The sequence below is a fragment of the Callorhinus ursinus genome, unplaced genomic scaffold, assembly GCF_003265705.2.
Source record: "Callorhinus ursinus isolate GAN/ISIS: 27379988/994484 unplaced genomic scaffold, GSC_fseal_2.0 scaffold13, whole genome shotgun sequence".
NCBI classification, from domain to species: domain Eukaryota; kingdom Metazoa; phylum Chordata; class Mammalia; order Carnivora; family Otariidae; genus Callorhinus; species Callorhinus ursinus.
The window spans coordinates 12,279,152-12,300,784 of NW_027397075.1; the positions used below are offsets into that span (position 1 = coordinate 12,279,152).

General features: G+C 48.2%; 1 protein-coding gene and 1 pseudogene across 4 annotated transcripts in view; both read right to left on the reverse strand.

The window, feature by feature from the left end:
• Nucleotides 1–8,705, reverse strand: part of CUNH16orf96 (chromosome unknown C16orf96 homolog) — a 37,945-nt gene extending 29,240 nt beyond the window's left edge. For all 4 annotated transcript variants that reach the window (XM_073899575.1, XM_073899573.1, XM_073899574.1 and 1 more), the window contains exon 1: nt 8,159–8,705. In XM_073899575.1, coding sequence (XP_073755676.1) covers nt 8,159–8,578 — 420 coding nt within the window. In that variant the 5' untranslated portion in view covers nt 8,579–8,705. The remainder of the gene's footprint in view (nt 1–8,158) is intronic.
• A 7,202-nt stretch (nt 8,706–15,907) lies between these two features.
• Nucleotides 15,908–21,633, reverse strand: LOC112813849 (proteasome subunit alpha type-1-like; annotated as a pseudogene).

Here is a 21,633-nt window from a genome sequence, read left to right on the forward strand (position 1 = left end):
TGCTGATCAGGAGCCCAATCTAGGGCCCAATCCCAGAACCCCAAGATCATGACCAGAGCCAAAGTCAGATACTTAACCAGCTGAGCCACCCAGGCGCCCCTAGATTTGCACAACATTATAAACCAACTAGACATAACAGATACCTACAGAACACTCCATTCAACAATGGCAGAATACACATTCTTATCAAGCACACCCAGAACATTCTATAGGACAGACGGTATGCTAGTCATTAAAACAAGTCCCAATACATTTGAAAAGGACTGAAATCATGCAAAATGTGTACTCTGACCACAACGGATTTAAAGAAAAAATCAGGGCACCTGGGTGGCTCAGTCATTAGGTGTCTGCCTTCTGCTCAGGTCATGGTCCCAGGGTCCTGAGATCAAGTCCCACATCAGGCTCCCTGCTCGGCGGGAAGCCTGCTTCACCCTCTCCCACTACCCCTGCTTGTGTTCCTGCTCTTGCTATCTCTCTCTCTGTCAAATAAATAAATAAAATCTTAAAAAAATAAAGAAAAAATCAGTAACAGAGGAAACTATTGGAAACTCACAAAGAAATTAAAAAACAACACTCTCCTGAATAACCAATGGGTCAAAGAAGAGATCACCAAGGAAATTAAAAAAAAAAACCAACCACTTTGAGATGAATTAAAATGAAAACATAACATACCAGAACTTATAGGATGCAGCTAAAGCTAACCTTAAGATACTGGGAAAAAGCAGAGCAAACTAAACCTGAAGCAAGCAGGAAAACTAAAGCAATAAAGAGTAAAATGGAAACTAATGAAATAGAGAACAGAAAAATAAGAGAGGAAATCAATGAAGCTACAAGTTGGTTCTTTGAAAACATCAACCAAGTTAGCAGATCTTTAGTGAGACTGACCAAGAAATAAAGAGAAGAATCAGAAATACAGGAGGGAACATTACTATTGACCCTACAGAAATAAAAGGACTTATGAAGGAATGCTATGAACAACTGTAAGCCAACAAATTAGTTAAGCTGGATGAAATGGACAAATTCTTAGAAAGACATAAACTACCAAAACTGATTCAAGAAGAAATAGAAAATCTGAATAGACCTAAGACAAGTGAAGACATTGAAATAGTAATAATAATAATAATAAAAAATACCACAAAGAGAGGCCCAGGCACAGATGGCTTCACCAATGACTTCTATCAGACATTCATTTATTTTAATTTTATTTTTAGAAAGATTTTATTTGCCAGAGAGAGAGAGAGCACATGAGAGAGAGAGAGAGAGAATAAGCAGAGGGAGAAGCAGGCTCCCTGCTGAGCAAGGAGTCTGATGCAGGACTCGATCCCAGTACTCTGGGATCATGACCTGAGCCGAAGGCAGACACTTAGCCGACTAAGCCACCCAGGCATCCCTAAAATTTTATTTATTTTTTTAAGATTTTATTTATTTATTTGACAGAGAGAGACAGTGAGAGAGGGAACACAAGCAGGGGGAGTAGGAGAGGGAGAAGCAGGCTTCCCATGGAGCAGCGAGCCTGATGTGGGGCTCAATCCCAGGACCCTGGGACCATGACCTGAGCTGAAGGCAGATGCTTAACAACTGAGCCACCAGGTACCCCTAAAATTTTATTTTTAAGTAATCTCCACATCCAGTGTGGGACTCGAACTTACAACTCCAAGATCAAGAGTCACCTGTTCTACCAACTGAGCCAGCCAGGTGCCCCTTCTATCAAAAATTTAAAGGAGAATTAATACTAATTCTTCACAGGCTTTTCCAAAAAATAGAAGAATTCCAAACTTATTCTATGAGGCCACTATTACCCTGATACCAAAATCAGACAAAGACGTCACAAGAAAACTAGAATATAGATGTAAAAATCCTCAGAATACTAGCAAACTGAATCCAGAAACAAATAAGACAACCCAATTAAAATGGGCAAAAATCTGAATAGGCATTTCTCCAAAGATAATATTCAAATGGCCAATAAGCACATGAAAAAATAACATAAAAAAAAAGAAAACACTCAACATTATGTCATCAGGGAAACACAAATCAAAACCACTATGAGATACCACTTCATATATACGAGGATGGTTAGAATCAAAAGCCAGAAAATAATGTGTTGGTGAGGATGTGGAGAAATTGGAGCCTTCTACAGACGCTGGTGGGTACGCAAAATGGTGTGGCCATTTTAGGAAATAGTGTGTCAGTTCCTCAGAAGATTGAACATAGAGTTACCAAATGACCCAGCAAGTCTACTCCTAGGTATATATCCAGGAGAAATGAAAACATGGGTCCACAAACTTGTATATGAATATTTATAGCAGCATTATTCATAATAGCCAAAAGTGGGAATGATCCAAATGTCAATCAACTGGCGGATAGATAAGCAAAACATGATATATTCATAATATGGAGTATTATTCAGCCATAAAAAGGAATGAAGTACTGATTCCAGAAAGATGAAACCTCGGAAATATGATGCTAAGTAAAATAATCCAAACAGGGACGCCTGGGTGGCTCAGTCAGTTGAGCGTCTGCCTTCGGCTCAGGTCATGATCCTGGGGTCCTAGGATGGAGCCCAGCGTCGGCCTCCCTGCTCAGCTGGGAGTCTGCTTCTCCCTCTCCTTCTCCCTCTGCCCTCCCCCATCCTGCTCATGCTCGAGCGAGCTCTCTCAAAAAAATTAATCCAAACACAAAAGACAGCATATGGCAGGACTCCATTTATATGAAGCATCTAGAATAAACAAATCCATAGAGACAGAAAGCGGGTTAGTAGTTGCTTAGGGCTGGGGGTGAGTTGGAGCGGGGACTGAGGAAATAGAGTGGTGATAAAGCATATGGGGTTCCTTTTGGGGGTGGTGAAAATATTCTAAAATTGACTGTGGTGATGGTTGTACAATTCTGTGAATAGATTAGAAACACTGAGTTGCCCACTCCTTCAATGGGTGAATTGTATGGTATGTGAACTGTATCCCAATAAAGCTGATTGTTAAATCAACCAATCAAGCAATAGCACCCTGTGCTATGTATTTCTTGGGTTGGAAGACTAATTTCCCAAACTAATCTACAGATTAAGCTTAATCCCTATGAAGATGCCAGTGTGCTCTTTTTCATAGAAGTTGACAGCTTGATCCTAAAATCCATAGGTTAATGCAAGGGACTCAGAATAGCCAAACAAACTCGAAAAAGAAGAACAAAGCTGGAAGACTCACACTTCCTGATTTCAAAACTTTCTGCAAAGCTAGGGTAATTGAGACAGTGTGGTACTGCCATAAGGAAAGATACATAGATCAATGGAAGGGAATTGGGAGTCCAGAAAGAAACACTCACGTTGGGGCGCCTGGGTAGCTCAGTCGTTAAGTGTCTGCCTTTGGCTCAGGTCATGATCCCAGGGTCCTGGGATCGAGCCCTGCCCTGGGCTCCCTGCTCCACAGGAAGCCTGCTTCTCCCTCTCCCGCTCCCCCTGCTTGTGTTTTCCCTCTCTCACTGTCTCTCTCTCTGTCAAATAAATAAATAAAATCTTAAAAAAAAAAAAAAAGAAAGAAACACTCATGTCTATAGTCAGTTGGTTTTCAGTAAGAGGGCCAAAACAAATCAATAGGGAAAGAGTTGTCTTCAACAAATGGTACTGAACAGCTGGAAATCCACATGAATGAAGCTGGACTCCTACCTCATACCATATACAAAAGCTAAGTGAAAATGGCTCCTAGACCTAGATGTAAGAGATAAACCATAAACCATTTACTCCTGTGTTGTAGAAGAAAACGTAGGAGTAAATCGTCGTGACCTTGGTCAGGCAGGGGTTTCTTAGATATGCCACCAAAAGCATAAGCAACACCACACCAAAAAAGGTGACAAAATAAAGAGAGGCATACGCTGTACTTCAGCAAAATTTAAAACTTTGCATATCAAAGGGCACCGTCAATAAAGTGAAAAGACAATTCAGAATGATAGAAAACATTTACAAGGGACGACTGGGTGGCTCAGTCGGTTGGGAGACTGCCTTCAGCTCGGGTCATGATCCTGGAGGCCCCGGGATCGAGTCCCGCATCGGGCTCCCTGCTCGGCGGGGAGTCTGCTTCTCCCTCTGACCCTCCTCCCTCTCATGCTCTCTGTCTCTCAGTCTCTCATTCTCTCTCTCACAAATAAATAAAATCTTAAAAATAAAATAAAATGAAATAAAGTCTTAAAAAAATTTACAAATCACACACATGGCATCATATATCCAGAATATATAAATAACTTTTTTTAAGATTTATTTATTTTAGAGAGAGATAAAGTGTGCGCACGTGCGTGTTTGAGCAGGTGGAGGGCAGAGGGAGAGAGAGAATCCTCGAGCAGACTCCCCACTGAGCATGGAGCCCCACTCGGGACTCAATCCCAGGACCCTGAGATCATGACCTGAGCCAAAACCAAGAGCCAGCCATTCAACCGACTAAGCCACCCAGCTGCCCATATATAAAGAACTCTTACAACTCAACAATAGAATGACAACCCAATTACAACTAGGAAAATAATCTGAACAGATATTTTTTCAAAGAAAAGACACAAATGGCTGGTAGGCACACGAAAAGATGCTCAACACAATTAATCACCAGGGAAATGCAAATCAAAACCACAATAAGGTACACTTCATACCCACGAGGGTGGCTAGAATCAAAGAGGTAGAAACTAAGAAGCACGGGTGAGGAGGTAGAGAAATTGGACCCCTCACCCACCGCTGGTGGGAACGCAAAATGGTGCAGCTACTTTGGGAAACAGCCTGGCAGGTCCTCAAACCTGAAACACAGAGTGATCGTGTGATCCAGCAATTCCACCATGAGGTATATGCCCAAGAGAAATGAAAACACACGTCCAGAGGAAAATGTGTGCCCCACTGTTCATAGGGGCCAAGACTCCTAACAGCATACAGGCGGAAACAGCCAAATGTTCACCAACTGATAAACAAAAGTAGTCTATCCATTCCGTGGAATAGCATTTGGCAATGATAAGAGTCAAGTACTGATACATGGGACAGCATGGATAAACCTTGAAGACATCATGGTAAGTGCAAAAGTGGGGCTCAAGGAGGAGCAGGAAGAAGAATGATAGCTAATGGTGAAGGGTTTTTTGGGAGGCTGTTGAAAATGTCCTAAAATTGATTTTAATAGTTGCAGAACTCTGTGAATATACTAAAATCCCTGAACTGTATACTTTTTAAATTTTTTTAAATAGGCTCCATGCCCAACGTGGGGCTTGAACTCATGACCCTGAGATCAAGAGTCGCCCACTCTACAGACTGAGTCAGCCAGGCGTCCCTGAACCATACCCTTTAAATGGATGAATATTCTGGTATACACAGAAATATATGTATGAATATATTTCAACAAAGCTGTAAAAAAATAGCATCCTTATTTTAGATAAAATTGGGGGAAGTTCAACACAAAATTATTGGATGGCTATTTGGGAGTTGTTAATTTTGTCAGGAGTGGGGGCACTGGGTGGCTCAGTTGGTTAAGTGTCTGCCTTGGGCCCAGTTCATGATCTCAGAGTCCTGGGATTGAGCCCCTCCTTGGTCTCCCTGCTCAGCGGGGAGCCTACTTCTCCCTCTCCCTTTGCCACTTCCCCTGCTTATGCTCTTTCACTCGCTCTCTCTCAAATAAAATCAATCAATCAATCAATCAAACTGGTTCTGGGCAGGGCCTGCGAGCCTGCAATTCTGGGAGAGCTCCGCAGGTGGGGCTGGTGCTTCAGCAGGCTCGGAAAGCCCTGGGTCGGAGCCTCCCAAGGGGTCTTCGGGGACAAGTACATACTGTGAGCAAGGGGAGCCCAGTTTTCCTTGCTCAGGAGTTCTCAATAGGGGCGAGTTGGCCCCCAACAAGCCATTTGGCTAAGTCTGCAGACAGTTTTGGTTGTCACCACTAGGGGTCGCTCCTGGCACCTGAACGGTGGAGGCCAGGGAGGCTGCTCCACATCCCCCAGGGCACAACACAGTCGTCACCACCGAGAATTATCGGTGAGGGTGAGGGACGCTGCAATCTCAGCGTCTAGTAAGGACTTGTGGCAGTGCCCGAGCCCCAGATCTGGCGGTGTGCTAACCATGCCTGTGGAGCCCCGCAAACCTTTCAAGAGCCCCCTTGTTGTCAGCCCTCATTTTCTGGGCACCATTCACCCCGTCTGGGGTGGGTGCTAGGGCTGGCAGGCTAGTCTTTCCCCACTTTGGGCCCTCACACCTTGACAGGTGTTTGTAAAGGACGGCAGAGGACACTAACCCAGCCAGCCCCAGAGGAAGGGGGGGTCAGCGGCAGGTGAGGTGACCTGGACATCGACATGACATTTGGTCTGCCAGCCTGACCAGCTGGTTGGTGCAGACACTTAGCTAAGCAGCTTGCACCATTCCAGAGCCAGCTACCATGGCAACCCACTCGAAGAGGAGGGGCTGGGAGACGGTCATTGTGGTAACTCCCAGCAACATCAGCCAGGCCTGGAGTTGGTGGGGCGGGGGGCACATTCTCTAATCCTAGGTGTGCAAACAGTCCTCTGAGGGCTGCACACCCATGTCCGAGCCTGTCTGCTGGCCTCCTTCACGAGCCGGCTGGGTCACTCTGTGTACTGTGCATTCCAGAAGCCTCCACCCATCAAGGGAGGCAGGGGCGGGGCAGGGGGGGGCGGAGGCTGCTCGGACACTGTGTCCACGTTTCTAGCCTCCAAGGCCTCCGTAACCTGAACTGGGCCACCCATGCAGCCTTTTTTGTCTCTAGCAACAATTCCTGTCTTCAAGTCTGTCTTGTGTGATATGAGCCGCGTGGCCACTCTAGCTCTCTGCTGATTGCGGCGTGCATGGTTTATCTTTTTTTCTATCCTTTTGCTTTCAACCGATTGGTCTTTGAATCTAGAATGTGTCTCTTGTCGAGGGTATAGTGAGATCATGCCTTTTTTTCTTTTAATCCATTCTGCCAATCTCTGCTGTGTGTGTGGTAACACGAAAAATTCAGTGGCATTCGGTACATTCACAAGGTTGGCAACTGCCACCATCTAGTTTCCGAACATTCTCAACACTCCGAAGAGAAACCCCATACCCATCAGTAGTCACTCCCACTGCCCCCACCTCCTAGCCCCTGGCAAATGCCAATCTACTTCCTTTCGCTACTGATTTGCCTGTTCCCAATGTTTCATAGAAACAGAAGCATGCGGTATGTGGCCCTGTGTGTCTGGCTTCTTCACTGAGCACCTGATTTAACGTTGGTCCGTGTTGCCTCGCCTCTCAGCCCACCTTGGCCAGACCGCACCCTCTCCCTGTCCCTCAGGGCTCCCCGGTGCCTGACTTTGCTGAGGTCTCAGTTATCGCAGTTTCCCTGCTCAGTTCAAGCCTCTGGGTAATACTAACAGTGGCCACAGATTGGATGCCCAGGATACCTGGAGCTCTGTGCTGAGCACTTTCCACACATTATCTTGTTTAGTATTAATCTCTAGGCAATCCTGGGAGGGGGAAACCATGATCATCGCCCGACCATTCCAGTGGGTAAGTGACAGCACGCTCAGCACTCTACATTCCTACGCCTTTCACTGACTTTCTTGGCCCAGGTTTGCACCAGCTCCCCATTTCCTGACACTGTGTGACCCTGAGTGGGTTAACCTCTCAGTCCTTCAATTTCTCACCTGTAAGCTGGGGGATCGTAATCACACCTGTCTCACGGAGGTGCTATGAAGATCAAAGGAGCTAACAGACATAAGCCTCTGGCTCACCTGGAGCATAGTGAGCGCTCCTTCTAGCGGTTTCTCTTGGGAGGGAGCCAAACAGAGCCTCAAGGGTGAAGGGGACAGTGAGGAGATGAGGGAACCAGGGAATGGCGGGCTTTGGTCTGTGTTTCCAAACTCTCTTCATCACTGCAAAAGGAGACCTCCTTTTGGGAGGCTATCCTTCCCTACCCCCCTCCTCTTCCCCCAGCCCCTGGCAACCACCAGTCTGCTTTCTGTCTTTATGGATTTGCCTGTTTCATACAAATGGAATCATACCATATGTGGCCTTTTGTGTCTGGCTTCTTTCCTCAACACTTGGCTCTGCCTTACTCCAAAGCCCCATTCCTGCCCCTGTGTTTGGGGAGAGCCCATCACAAGGGGCATAAGGGAACAGGGGGTAAAATGCCTGGGAGGAGAACAAGAAGGGCAGGAAGCTTTGGGAGGCCAGGTGGTTTACCTTTGCCGTGGCTTCTTCGTTGCCCTCCACCATCTTCCGGAGCTTTATTAGGTGCCACAGGTCCTGGGCAGGCTGGCGCCTGCCCTGGCTGCCCTCCAGCAGCTGGGAAGTGGAGGGCAGGTCCTGCAGCATGGCCATCTGGCTCTCCATCTTGTCAATGCGGCTCACCACGTGGTCAAAGACATTGCTGAGCCTCTTCATGGGGCTGAGGACGGGCTGGGCGTCTGCTTCCCGGGGCATGAACACAACTGGTGAGGTCTGGAGAAAGTCCTCGTCTCCTGAGAGGACCTTCTTGAGCTCAGCCATGTGGATGTGCTCCAGGATGCCCTGAAGCAGGAGGTGCAGGGCCTTGAAGTTCACCACCCCGCACTGCGGGATGGCGATGTTGACCAGCTCGGAGAATGTGAGTGAGAAGCTCATCCCGCAAGTAGGCTCGGCGTGGCTGGGCTTCTGGGCGTCCTCGGGGACAAGTGGTGGCTTTCAGGGAACCCACAAGCTGTGTGGACAGGTCCTCAGAGGTCCAGGGAGGCAGCAGGTCATGGGAGAAAATGGCCTCTGTCCAGGTGGGAGTTCAGATGAGAGCTTCTGGTTGCTAGGACACCAGAGAACGTGGGCGAGTGGGCGTGATTCCGAGAGCCCAGAGTGGGGCAAGGGTGGGTGCTCAATTAGAAGGTGCTGGGTGTTTGAACAGATGGACGGTCAGCCTTTCAGTTCAAGCCCTTCAGTTATGGAAGACCGATGACCCCTTCCAAGAAGCATGCAGCGAAGGTGATGGGGAAGCAGCTCGCTTCTTGGAAGCCTCTAGAATCAGGACAGAAGAGAGTTCCTGGAGTTAGGAAAGCCTGGTTTTGAGAAAAGAGGATGTAGAGAAAAGAGACCGGCTTCGTGCTTCAAATGCCCTGCAGGTGTTAGGGTTTCTGGCGGGGGTGGGGCTGGTGGTAAAAAAGGGTAAGAGGCAGCTGGCTTCCCACAGGTCTGAACCCCGCGTGGCCCTGCCCACCCAGGGGCACCAACGAGGACGCCCGTGCCAAACCCTGCTCTGCTTCCCCCTAGAGCCAGGGCTCGCTAACACCTCAGTGCCCCGAGGACATATCTGTGAGCCAGCTGCCACAGGACCTGGAAACCGCATGGGGCCCTATGTGGTCAGGCCCCGCTTGTGTCAATTCTTAGACAAGAAAATGGCAGCCTGCTCGTCCTGGTCTCCGACAGAAGTCTACAGGGAAGGTCCTTGGCTTAACCCCTGGAGCCCCAACTCCTGGCCCACCCCCACCGTTCTGGGCATGATACACACTGCTTATATATAGCGCATGGCAGGAGTCCTGCTTGGGGGTGTCGTTGGCTAAGGGGCAATCTCCCCCAGCTTCCCCATAGAAAGTGGAGCACCCGTCCACTCTGGGTTTATGGAAACGGGTGCGTGACTCTTTATCAACAGCTGTGTGACCTTGTGCAAATGACTTAACCTCTCTGAGTCTCAGCTTCCCTGCCTGCTAAATTGGAAATAAAACCTTCCATGTGAGGTTGCCGCTGGGAGGGGCAATGTGTGTGTGTGTGTGTGTGTGTGTGTGTACATAGAAATAATACATGTGAAGGGCCAGGCCACTATGACTCAAAATAATTCCTTTTCCCCAGAACTGACCTGATATCCCACTCCTGCCAGTGATCGTGGCCATTGGAGAAAGAGCCCAGGAGGCTCGTTATGAATTCAATAGAAGTGTATTTTCAGGGATGTTGTTTGCTAATTACATGTTCTTTTTTTTTAAGACTTTATTTATTTACTTGACAGAGAGAGACACAGTGAGAGAGGGAACACAAGCAGGGGGAGTGGGAGAGGGAGAAGCAGGCTTCCTGCTGAGCAGGGAGCCTGATGCAGGGCTCGATCCTACACACGAAGACCCACTCCTCCCCCATTCAGTCTGGGTCCCACTTGGATACTCCTTTTTTTGTTGTTGTTTTTGGTAACAGCTTTATTGAGATATAATTCCCATACCATACAATCCACCCATTTAAAGTATACAATCCAGTAACTTGTAGTATGTCACAGAGTTGTGCAACCCTCACTGCAATCAACGTCAGCCCATCACCCTAACCAGAAACGCCATACCCATTAGCACACGCTCCCCGTTTCCCCACCCTCCAGTGCCTGGCATTCATTAACCTACATTCTGTCTGCAGATTTGCCTATTCTGGACATTTTGTATAAATGAAATCATATCATGTGTGGCCTTTTGTAACTGGTTTCTTTCTCTTTCACCCACCCAAGCATCATGGTTTCAAGGTTCATCCACATTGTGGCAGGTGTCAATACTTTGTAGTACATTGTAGCAGGTGTCATTCCTTTTTACAGTTAAATCATATTCCACCTTATGGATGGACCAGTTTTTAATCTGTCCATCCTCGGATGGATATTTGGGCCAATTCTACCTCTTCACTATTGTGGATAATGCTGCTATGAATGGTAGTGTACAAGTCTTCAGTTAGTTGGTGTTGACGGCTAGGGGCCAGCTGAACTGCTGGGTCATACGGTGAGTCTGTGTTAACACTTTGAGGAACTGCCAGACTGTTCCACAGCAGCTACAGTATTTTACCTTCCCACCCCCAGCTGTGGGGGTTCCGACTTCTCTCCATCGACATCAACACTTGTGATTGCCTGTCTTTGTCATTACAGTTGTGGTGGATATTGGATTCTCCTTGCTATGTAGCTATCAGACATCAGGCTTATAGCCCCCTGTCATACACTCATTTATCCTGGGCATTCAGGATGGTTGTTTGAGATTTTCAGATGTTTAAAATGACCACCCTTCCAGTGAGTCACGTTTCCCTGAAAAGAACACCCAGAAACCTTGGAAAAGATGCAAGCAGGCTACCCGGGGCAGCACCCAGAGGGACGGCCACTCCCTCTCTCCACCAGCTGTGGTACCCACGCAGGGGTAACTTGGATGGATGACCTTTCCCATCCCAAACTTGTCTCTGACCCTAGCAGATGTCATAAACGACACATTTGCTGCCATCCCAGCGAACCAGGTGGAATGTACCTTCACGAGTGGATCATGAAGCCCTGAATTTCTTGTTGTCAACCCAGGGGGAGTTGATGCTCAGACAAACATTCTTGCTGCACCTATGTAAATGCTACGTAAATGCGATGGGTCAAGTAGAACAGTTTGTGACTAGGCTTTAAAAAGGAAAAGCCACCTGGCTCTCTAAGGAAAGCCAGCTGGACTCTGAGGCAGGTTTTCACAGCCTGGGTTTGGCAATCGAGGCCGCAGTCTTCAGGATCTGGTACCAGAGCCAGGAGCCAGGTTTGTTTCTGATAATGTGGCAGGCGGCTGATGCATTCTGTGCATCTTCAGTGCAGCAACGGTCGGGTGACTAGTGAGAGGCCGGACCAACTCACTCTGCAGGACGGCGGGAGGGAGGGTGTAACCGGAGCCCAGCTGCGGTGACGTTCTCTGAACCAGCTCCTGACCAGCAACAGTTGGCCACGGCAAAGCTCTGGATCCTGGAGACCAAGCTTCTGAGGACCGACTGTGGATGCCCCTGGCTACACGGGGTGTGGAGGGAGAGAAAAGGAGCCCCTGAATGGGGAACTGGCCTGGAGCTATGGGCCCTGAGGCTGCTGGGAGGGCCTTGGTATGCTTCTGTGGACACCAACAACCTCACGGAACGCCAGCCCCCGACGGGGCGGCTCTGCCCCCATGATGGGCCGACACAAAACAAGACCAGCTGCAATCATGTCTGAACTCAAATAAAAACAAGAACATTGTCCAGACCAACAAACACGACCAGACAGCCCCCTATCCTGGCTAATATGAGTGACCTTGGCTTCTTGACCTGTAGAGCATTAGCACTCCTTCATTCCTCTTGCCTTCTAGATAAGACTGCTTGAGAGACCTGATCACAGAATTACCTCTGCTTCCCAACTGCGCCAATCCGAAACACTCCCCCATTACCTAACATGGACCCCAATTCTGTAAGCCTGTCTAACTTAACCCCCCCCAACATGCCTGTGGGTTCCTCAATTCAAGTGCCGCCCTGACATCTTTGAGCCTCCGAGGGCTCCTGAGTCCCCTGTACTCGTCAGATGTGCCCCTCCCGCCCCCCCCATGGCTGCCACCATTGTTGGAAAAAGCTCCCCACCCAGCCATTCTTCTGCCAGCCAGACCAGCCACACTCCACCCCGTCCTCAGTTTGGGAGGGCTTTGGTTTTCCTGCCAGCTTGCAAGCCAATCACATCCTCCTAGACGAACCAGGAGGCACCCCATCCCATTATTATAAAGGACAGCCCACAGCTTTTGCTGGTTCACTCTGTTGCTGACTGCAACCCCGAGTGGCCCCATGTGGTGAGCGGGGTCCTCCTTCCCCCCCAAGCCGTGAGTCCATGTGACTAATTAACTGCTGTCCATCTTACCCGGCCGGCACTGGGTGTCATACTATTGAGAGCGGGGGTCCTTACCACACCATCGCGTGCCAACAAGTCAATGAGCCCAGCTTTGCTCAACATAGTGGGTTCTTGGCTGGAGGGGCGGACTGCAAACTTAACGAAAAACCTTGCAGTGGGCAGAGCTTTGTGGATTTTGGAACTGCAGGCGAGGGATCGAGGAGCTGTATTATTGCAGAACCGTGAGCAAGACTTTCCTCAGCAGGCAAGGGACCATCAGGGGAAATGAGTAGGAGAGAGGAGCACGGGGCCAGACCAGGGGCTCCCCACGGGCCTTACGAAGACGTGTGAGTGCCAGAATTTGAAGCAATTCTTGGTCACTGGAGCTAAGCGGGTGTGGGTGTAATGGGGTATGGGTGTGGGTAAGTGGGTGTAATGGTTCTTTGTCATTTGGGGGAGTTGCCCAGCATCCAAACTATCCCTGTACTGGAGGAGGAAGCTTCCATTTGAGGAGTCCTGGTGGGAGGCGGAGAGCTGCTGACTAGCTCCCCAGATCACTCTGAAGTGAGGGCACGGGCACGTTTTGGTCACTCTGGGGCCCAGGGTGTGTGTGTTCCTCCGGGCTCGAAGAGAGTGAAGCTACTAAATCAGTGCAGGTTGCAATAGTTCAGAGAGCTGGAAAAGCACCGCAAAGAGCCCCATCTGGTCTCAGGCCTTCGAGATAAGGCTGCAAGCTGACCACAGAGATACCGATCTGTTCCCCCGCACCCGGCACTGGGCCTGGTGCTTCGTTCTTTTCTTCAACCAGTATTTACTGGGCACCTACTATGTGCCAGAGGATGCTCTTAATTCTGGAGACCACAGCGAGCAGGTCTGAGGAGGTCTCTGACCTCACAGAGCTTGCTGCCTAGCGGGGAAATGTTATTTTACAACAAAGAAATAAACTAACGTCAGGTAGGGATAGGAGTTAGAAACATAATAAAACACAATGAAATGACAGTGAGGGATGGGCACTAATTTAATCGGGCTGGTGGGGTAGCCAGGCTCCAACACTCGCCCCCCCCCCCCCGCCCTGGCAAAGACACCCTGTGTGTGGCCCCTCCCACATGACACCAACAACCCTGTAAGTATACACCAGTGTATACTGGGTACAACGTATACATGTATATCACCAATCCACATCTACGGACACACTGGCCTTCACTCATTTCACATTACAGAATGGCAAGATTTGGGAAAGTTGTGTATGTTGCAGGTGATTTGATACCACTAAATCAAAACAGTTGTGATAAAATGCAATAAATAAATAAATAAAGCCAATGCGTTAGACTTGAGAGGATTCGTAAACTTTATTTTTTTTAAAGATTTTATTTATTTATTTGAGAGAGAGAGAAACAGCATGAGAGGGGAAAGGGTCAGAGGGAGAAGCAGACTCCCCGCTGAGCCGGGACCCCCCCCCCCCCGATGTGGGACTCGATCCCAGGACTCTGGGATCATGACCTGAGCCGAAGGCAGTCGCTTAACCAACTGAGCCACCCAGGCACCCGAGGATTCGTAAACTTTAAAGATCACGTCATTTTAGGTCTGGAAATAAAACACTTGTTACAAAAACAAAAGAGCCGAAGACCGGACCATTTGAGTAGAAGAGGACACAATGCGACTTCACGGGCTGTGCCTTGCTCCCCAGGAAGCATCCCTGCCCTTCGGTCACCAGGCAGCACTTGTGATTTGGCATAGCTGAGTTCTGAGGGTAGAACTCCCGATAAGACAATTTCAGGACAGGGGCGCCTGGGTGGCTCAGTCGTTAAGCGTCTGCCTTCAGCTCAGATCATGATCCCGGGGTCCTGGGATTGAGCCCCGTGTCGGGCTCCCTGCTCAGCCGGGAGCCTGCTTCTCCCTCTCCCGCTCCCCCTGCTTGTGTTCCCTCTCTCGCTGTCTCTCTAATAAATAAAATCTTAAAAAAAAAAAGACAGTTTCAGGACAAACTTGTCACCAGACATTCTTTGGATGGCTGGTTGGAGCCAGAAGCCAATTAACATGATTGGAAATGACCATTAGCATTTTTTTCCCTCTCAAATAAATTGACGTCAACAATTAAATCCGTTTTGTAAAGTGCTATTCATCCACTTTGCCCAGACAAGCCATTCTTCTATGCTGCATAAATAAGCTAAGAAGGATAACCAGGTCACCTTTCCTCTTTAGCTCCAGGAAGAACCAGGCGCCAGGGGGAAGATAGAGGGTGAAGGATCAGAGTTTGCGGTAAATGTGTGCGGTTTCTGGCTGCCTAGTATCTGGACATTCTCCTTACTGGGGGAGAGGGAGAGGCGGGGGTGATCTCAGGACAGGTGCAGCAACCTGCCCCTTACTCAGAAGCTGTCAATCCCATCCGATCTCCCTCACCCAACCCACCTCAGTCCCGTTCGTGGTTAGGTGTGAAAAATCAACAAGGCAACTGCTGTTCCTGGTTCTGAAATTCAGGACCAATATTTTTTAAATTAAGGGAAAATCATATCTGTACTAGCCTGCTGGAAACTGTGGGACTGTGGGGGTGGCATGTGGGGTCAGGTGACTCAGCCACTTGCCATGTTAGGCAAGACACCTGACGTAATGAAGGCCACTTACCTCCCTGGGCCTCAGCTTTCTTGTCTCTAAAATGGAATTAATGGTCTTTCTCTCACTAGGGGGAAGAGCAGATGGAAAGGGAAGGAAGCTTTCAGGACAGCCCCAGCGGAGTTGAGGGGCTGATGGGCAGGTACATGCTGAGCTCCCCAGGCAGCCTGTCCTGGGGTGGCATTGTGGCCAGGCCCAGCTTCCTGGGTCCCATGTGAGCTCTGTTCTCCAACTAGGAACATAATTCTGTGAGCAACCATGACCTTCCAGTTGAGCCCTTTCCTGCTCAGGTAACCAGAGTCAGGTTCTGTTACTTGCCATCAAGAACACCCAACTGGCCCAAAGTGCTCATTTGTGAGGCTGGCTAACCGTGAGAAACCACCAATGGAACTCAGCGAAGGGCAGGTGGATGTGTGTGTAGAGGAGGCCACAACCAATCCAAGCCTGTACCTGCTAGGGCCCCCAATGCCCACCCACCCAGGAGGGTGTGTCCAGGTGGGAGTGCGGGCTGCAGGTGCCCAAATTTCTTCTTGGGAGGCATAAAATCTAAGTTTACATTTGCACTGGGACCCGGACAGAGCACCTTAATGAGACCTCAGACTGGAGGTTTCCAGAGCCTCTTGGGAAATGCTCAGGGATCTGGGCGGGGGTGGGGTGGGGTGTCTTCCTCCCCCAGTCACTCACATCACATCCGCCATTGGGCCCTAAATATTTCCCAATGTCACCCATCCCTCTTTTTTTTTTTTTTAAAGATTTTATTTATTTATTTGAGAGAGAGAGAGAATGAGAGATAGAAAGCACGAGAGGGAAGAGGGTCAGAGGGAGAAGCAGACTCCCCGCTGAGCAGGAAGCCCGATGCGGGACTCGATCCCGGGACTCCAGGACCATGACCCGAGCGGAAGGCAGTCGCCCAACCAACTGAGCCACCCAGGTGCCCACACCCATCCCTCTTTGTCCACCACCAGCCCTGAAGTCGTTTGCCTAGGACAAAGACCAAACCACGTGAACTCTCACCTCTTTGGGTTCAACTTCCAGCAGCTCTTTCTACTCTGACTCACTGCCTGTTGCTCCTTCCCAGCCCCTGGCAACCACCCCATTCTGCTTTCCACCTCTATAACTGTGACTACTCTCAGGACCTTGTGTGAGTGGAATCACGCACTGTTTGTCTTTCTCTGTCTGGCTTTCTTGCACTTTGCATCGTGTCCTCAAGGTCCATTCATGCTGTAGCAGGTGTCAGAATTCCTTTCCTTCTGAAGGCAGAAGAATAGTCCATTGTGTGTACGCACACACTTTGCTCATCCATTCATCCGCTGGTGGACGATGGGCACTTGGGTTGGGTTCGCATTTCGGCTATCGTGGATAATGCTGCTGGGCACACAGCAGTACAAATGTCTGCTGTCAATTCTCTAAGCCAGGTGTGGAACTGCTGAATCATATGGTAATTCTAAGGTTAATTTTTCGAGCACCTGCCATACTGTTTCCCATGGTGGCTACGTCACTCCCACAGCAGCTCACAAGGGCTCCGGTTCCTCCATGTGCTCACCAGAACTTGCTATGTTCTGTTTTTCTGATAACAGCCACCCCAGTGGGCATGACGGGGTAGTTCGTGGTTTTCACGGGCATTTCCCTAATCAGTGGTGAGCATCTTTTCATGTGCTTCTTGACCATTCCTGTATCTTTGGAGAAATCTTTATTCCAGTCCTTTGCCCATTTTAAATTTTGTTGTTGGGTTGTAGGAGTTCTTTTTTTTTAGGCAGGTGAAACAATTTTATTTCACAGTTGTCTTTAAACCCACAAAGACACTATGTTCTTCATATAAAAACATCAGTACAGATACCTATACTTTCCAGAAAATGATTATATAGACCCTTTCTTAAAGAAAAATGCATACCATTACATGGTTTCAGACAAGTTGCTAGGGAAAAACACATCTGGACTGATTCCTACACATAGATTATTGTCATCAGTACATGTTCCTGCATTCTTACAGATTTGATAATAAACATACAGACTGGCTTGTAACTTAATGTTCCATTGGTTCATCAGCCTTTTCTGCAGGTTCATCAGCAGGTTGAACAGGCTGTGCCTTTCTCTGTGGTCTTTCTTCAAGACCTTCCAGGAATGGAGATACATCATCATCATCATAAATCGTAAACTCCCAAGTCTTTACCAACAATTCCAATGGAAACATTCTTTGTAGTTAGGTCCTGTTCTGCAAGAAAGTGTCTCTCGTAAGGCACGCAGACCATGTTTAACCAGTTCATTCAAACTGCATTCCATAAACCCAGACATATGTCTCTCCAAGTAAGTACGAGCTGATTGAGAACAGGCTCCAATGGACATGGCTCTACAGTCAAAATAGTTGGCAGATGGACAGGTTTGGAAAATGTGAGGGCCCATATCATCATAACCAGCAATAAGCAGCCCAACACCATATGGTCTCCGGCCATATCGTTGTGTTAGTATCTGGGTCTTGCTTCCAACTGGAGATACAAGACGAGACACAGGAAGAGGTCTGTCAAATACAAATCTGGAATCCAAACACTCTTGGCGCATAAAATTACGTAACAGTCTAGCATTAGCAGTAAGTCCCACAATTGAGATACCAATATGGTTGTGAACGTGGAGAATTTTTTTCTGATGAGCTGCAAGCTCTGACTGTGCTCTCTTCAATGCAACCAACACTGCATGGGTTTTTGATTTCAGACCAACCGTGGCTGAACCTTGCTTGACAGCTTCCATTGCATACTCAATTTGATGAATCCTGCCCTGAGGGCTCCAAACAGTGACATCATTGTCATACTGGTTGCGAAACATGGTTCCGGCACGGGTCGTGGGTCCGCCTGCGGCCTCCTGCAAAAATTGGGTTGTAGGAGTTCTTTAAATATTCTGGATAGTGACCACTTATCAGACATATAATTTTCCAATTAACTTTCTTTCAGTCCCTGTTGGGGAATGCAATCAAAAAGCCGTGACCGCCAGCTGACCTGTGAGCAGGGCCCACGTACTGGAGGCTCCTCAACCCCTCCCCTGTCCTTGGCTTCCACTTGCCCTCCCCACTCCCAAAAACTGCTCCAAGGACACAGCCTGGAGACAGTGTTGTGATGTTGAGAACGCCTGCATGCTCTACGTGACTGAGCCCAGTTAGGGCCCCTTTATAAGCTTTAAAAAAATTAATTATTTATTTATTTGAGAGAGAGAATGTACATAAGCGGGGCTGGGGGTACTGAGCAGAGAAAAAGGGATAAGCACACTCCCTGCTGAGCACGGAGCTGGACATGGGGCTCGATCCCACAACCTTGAGATCATGACCTGAGCCGAAATCAAGAGTTGGACCCCCAACCGACTGAGCCACCCAGGCGCCCCTTTTAAGCTTTTAAGACCTGGCGCGTGAGTGTAGGGATCTACTTGTCTTGTTGCCTCCCAAGACAAGCCTCATAGGTTAAGTTCCCTTTGCTATTATTTTTTTTAAGATTTTATTTTTTATTTTTTTAAAGATTTTTATTTATTTATTTGAGAGAGTGAGAATGAGAGCTAGAGAGAGCGAGAATGAGAGCTAGAGAGAGCACATGAGAGGGGGGAGGGTTGGAGGGAGAAGCAGACTCCCCGCCGAGCGGGGAGCCCAATGCGGGACTCGATCCCTGGGCTCCAGGATCATGACCTGAGCCGAAGGCAGTCGCTTAAAAAAAAAAAAAAAAAGGGCACCTGGGTGGCTCAGTCGGTTAAGCGACTGCCTTTGGCTCAGGTCATGATCCCGGAGTCCCGGGATCGAGTCCCGCATCGGGCTCCCCGCTCGGCGGGGAGTCTGCTTCTCCCTCCAACCCTCCCCCCTCTCATGTGCTCTCTCTAGCTCTCATTCTTGCTCTCTCAAATAAATAAATAAAAATCTTTAACAGAGAGAAAGAGAGCATAAGTAGGCAGAGCGCAGGCAGAGGGAGAGGGAGAAGCAGAATCCCAGCAGAGCAGGGAGCCCAATATGGGACTCGATCCCAGGACTCTGGGATCATGACCTGAGCCAAAGGCAGACACCCAACCACTGAGCCACCAGTCACCCCTCCCTTTGCTATTATTAAAACTGCCACCTACCCACTCGGAGTGGCCTGCCTCTTTCTTTGGTCTCTCCCTGCTCTCTGCATATGGGGGCGGTTTCAGATTACACCAGGAAAGTTCCCAAGAGGGTTGTGAACCTACGGTCCCCTTGTCCTTGTTCTGTTTCCTCCTGCCGCAGGCTCTTTGCACATGAAACATTTTTCCTGCCCATATTTATGAGGGAAAGGAAAGTCCTACTCATCATTCAGACCTCAGCTCAACTATCACTTTCCAAGGGAAGCCTTCCCCACCTCCTCAGTTGGGATAAATGCTCCCTACCCAGGGATCTTAGTACCTCTCATGTCCTGCCTTTACATGCTTGGCACGGTCATTTGTGTGGCTATTTGGTGAATGCCATTCTCCCTCACTACTCTCTGAGTTCCTGCAGTTAGATGTTGAGTTCCACGGGAGTATGGCTTCTAGCAAGCACACAGTAGATGCTTAATAAATACGTACTAATTGATGAATAAAATAGTCATTTGTAGAAAGCTTTTTTCCTAGAAAGGACCACAAACGGAGACATTTGCTTCTTTTGGCTAAACCTCCAGATGGGTGTAGAAGGACTGATTTTTACCTTCTGCCACGGTAATATTGAGCTGCCGCCGCCAACTCACGTAGGGTGCATTAAATAACATAAAAGAGGCAATTGGAACTACACTATATGATCCTTAGTAATGTGTTCAGAGAACTGCTGTGGTCAGACACTAAACTCACAGTTCCTGAGTCCAAACAATAATGCTACAACACGGAGGTTACCCTTATTTATTTCTACTATATTTTCCACTTGGAATATATCATCCCACTGCCTTGCGGCCTCTGTTGTTTCCAAGGATAAGTTAGCTGTTAATCTTTTTTTTTTTTAAGATTTTATTTATTTATTCATGAGAGAGACACACACAGAGAGAGAGAGAGAGGCAGAGGGAGAAGCAGGCTCCCAAGAAGCAGGGAGCCCGATGTGGGACTTGATCCCAGGACTCTGGGATCATGACCTGAGCTGAAGGCAGATGCTTAACCATCTGAGCCACCCAGGCGCCCAGTTAGCTGTTAATCTTATTTGGGTTCCCTGGGGTGCCTGGGTGTGCAGTTGGTTAAGCGTCTGAGCATCTGACTCTTGGTACCAGCTCAGGTCGTGAGCCCAGGGTTGTGGGATTGAGCCCCGTGTCAGGCTCCTTGCTCAGCTTGAGCTGAGTCGGCTTGAGATTCTCTCGCCCTCCTCCACCACATGCACTCTCTCTCTCAAATAAATAAATCTTTTTAAAAAATCTCATTTGGGTTCCCTTGTAGGTGATGAGTCATTTTTCTCTTGCTCTTTTTTAAAAGATTTATTTATTTATTTATTTGAGAGAGTGAGAAAGAGCGCATGAGAGGGGGCAGGGGCAGAGGGAGAAGCAGACTCCCTGCCAAGCGGGGAGCCCTATGTCGATCCCAAGACTCTGGGATCATGACCTGAGCCAAAGGTAGTTGCTTAAACAACTGAGCCACCCAGGCGCCCCTCTTTTGATCTTTTCAAAAATTTTTTGTCTTGTCTTTTCACTATGATGTATCTGGGTATGGAGCTCCTTGCAAACTCCTCTTTAGAGTTTGTTGATATGCTTGGATGTATAGATTAATGTGGGTTTTTTTCTTTGATTACGTTTGGGAATTTGGGGGCATTACTTCTTTAAATATTTTTTCTGCTCCTTTCTCTCTCTCCTCTTTCATTCTGAAACGCCTGTTACACATATGTTGGTGCACTCAAAGTTGTCCCACATTTCTCTGAGGCTCTGTTTGATTTTTCTTCATTCTATTTTCTCTCTTTTTCAGATTATGTAATTTCTCTCAACCTCGCTTCAAGCTCATTTGTTCTTTCCTTTGCCAGTTCAAGCACTCTTGTTTTATAGATGAGGAAATGAGGATCAGAAAACTTAAACCATTGAGGTACCTGGGTGGCTCAGTGGGTTAAGTGTCTGCCTTCGGCTCAGGTTATGATCCCAGGGTCCTGGGATCGAGCCCCATGTCAGGCACCCTGCTCAGCGGGGAGCCTGCTTCTCCCACTCCCTCTGCCCCCCCAACTCGTGCTTTCTCTCACTCTCTATCTCAAATAAATACATAAAATCTTAAAAAGAAAAGAAAAGAAAAGAAAACTGAAATAATTGACTGAAGGTCTCAGACAGTGGATGAGTGGCAAAGCCACGACCTGAACCTTAGATCTCAGGTCTCACCCTGCCTATCACTTATTCCATCGTTCACTCACCCAATAAATATGTACTGAATGCAGACTATGTGCCAGAAACTATGCTAGAGGATAGAGAACACTGAGCAGACGAGATTCTTGCCCTCGTGAGAGCACCAAACACGTCAAAAAACAGGTAAACAAGGTACCTTCGGTGATGTACGTGTCATGAAGAAGATGAAACAGGCA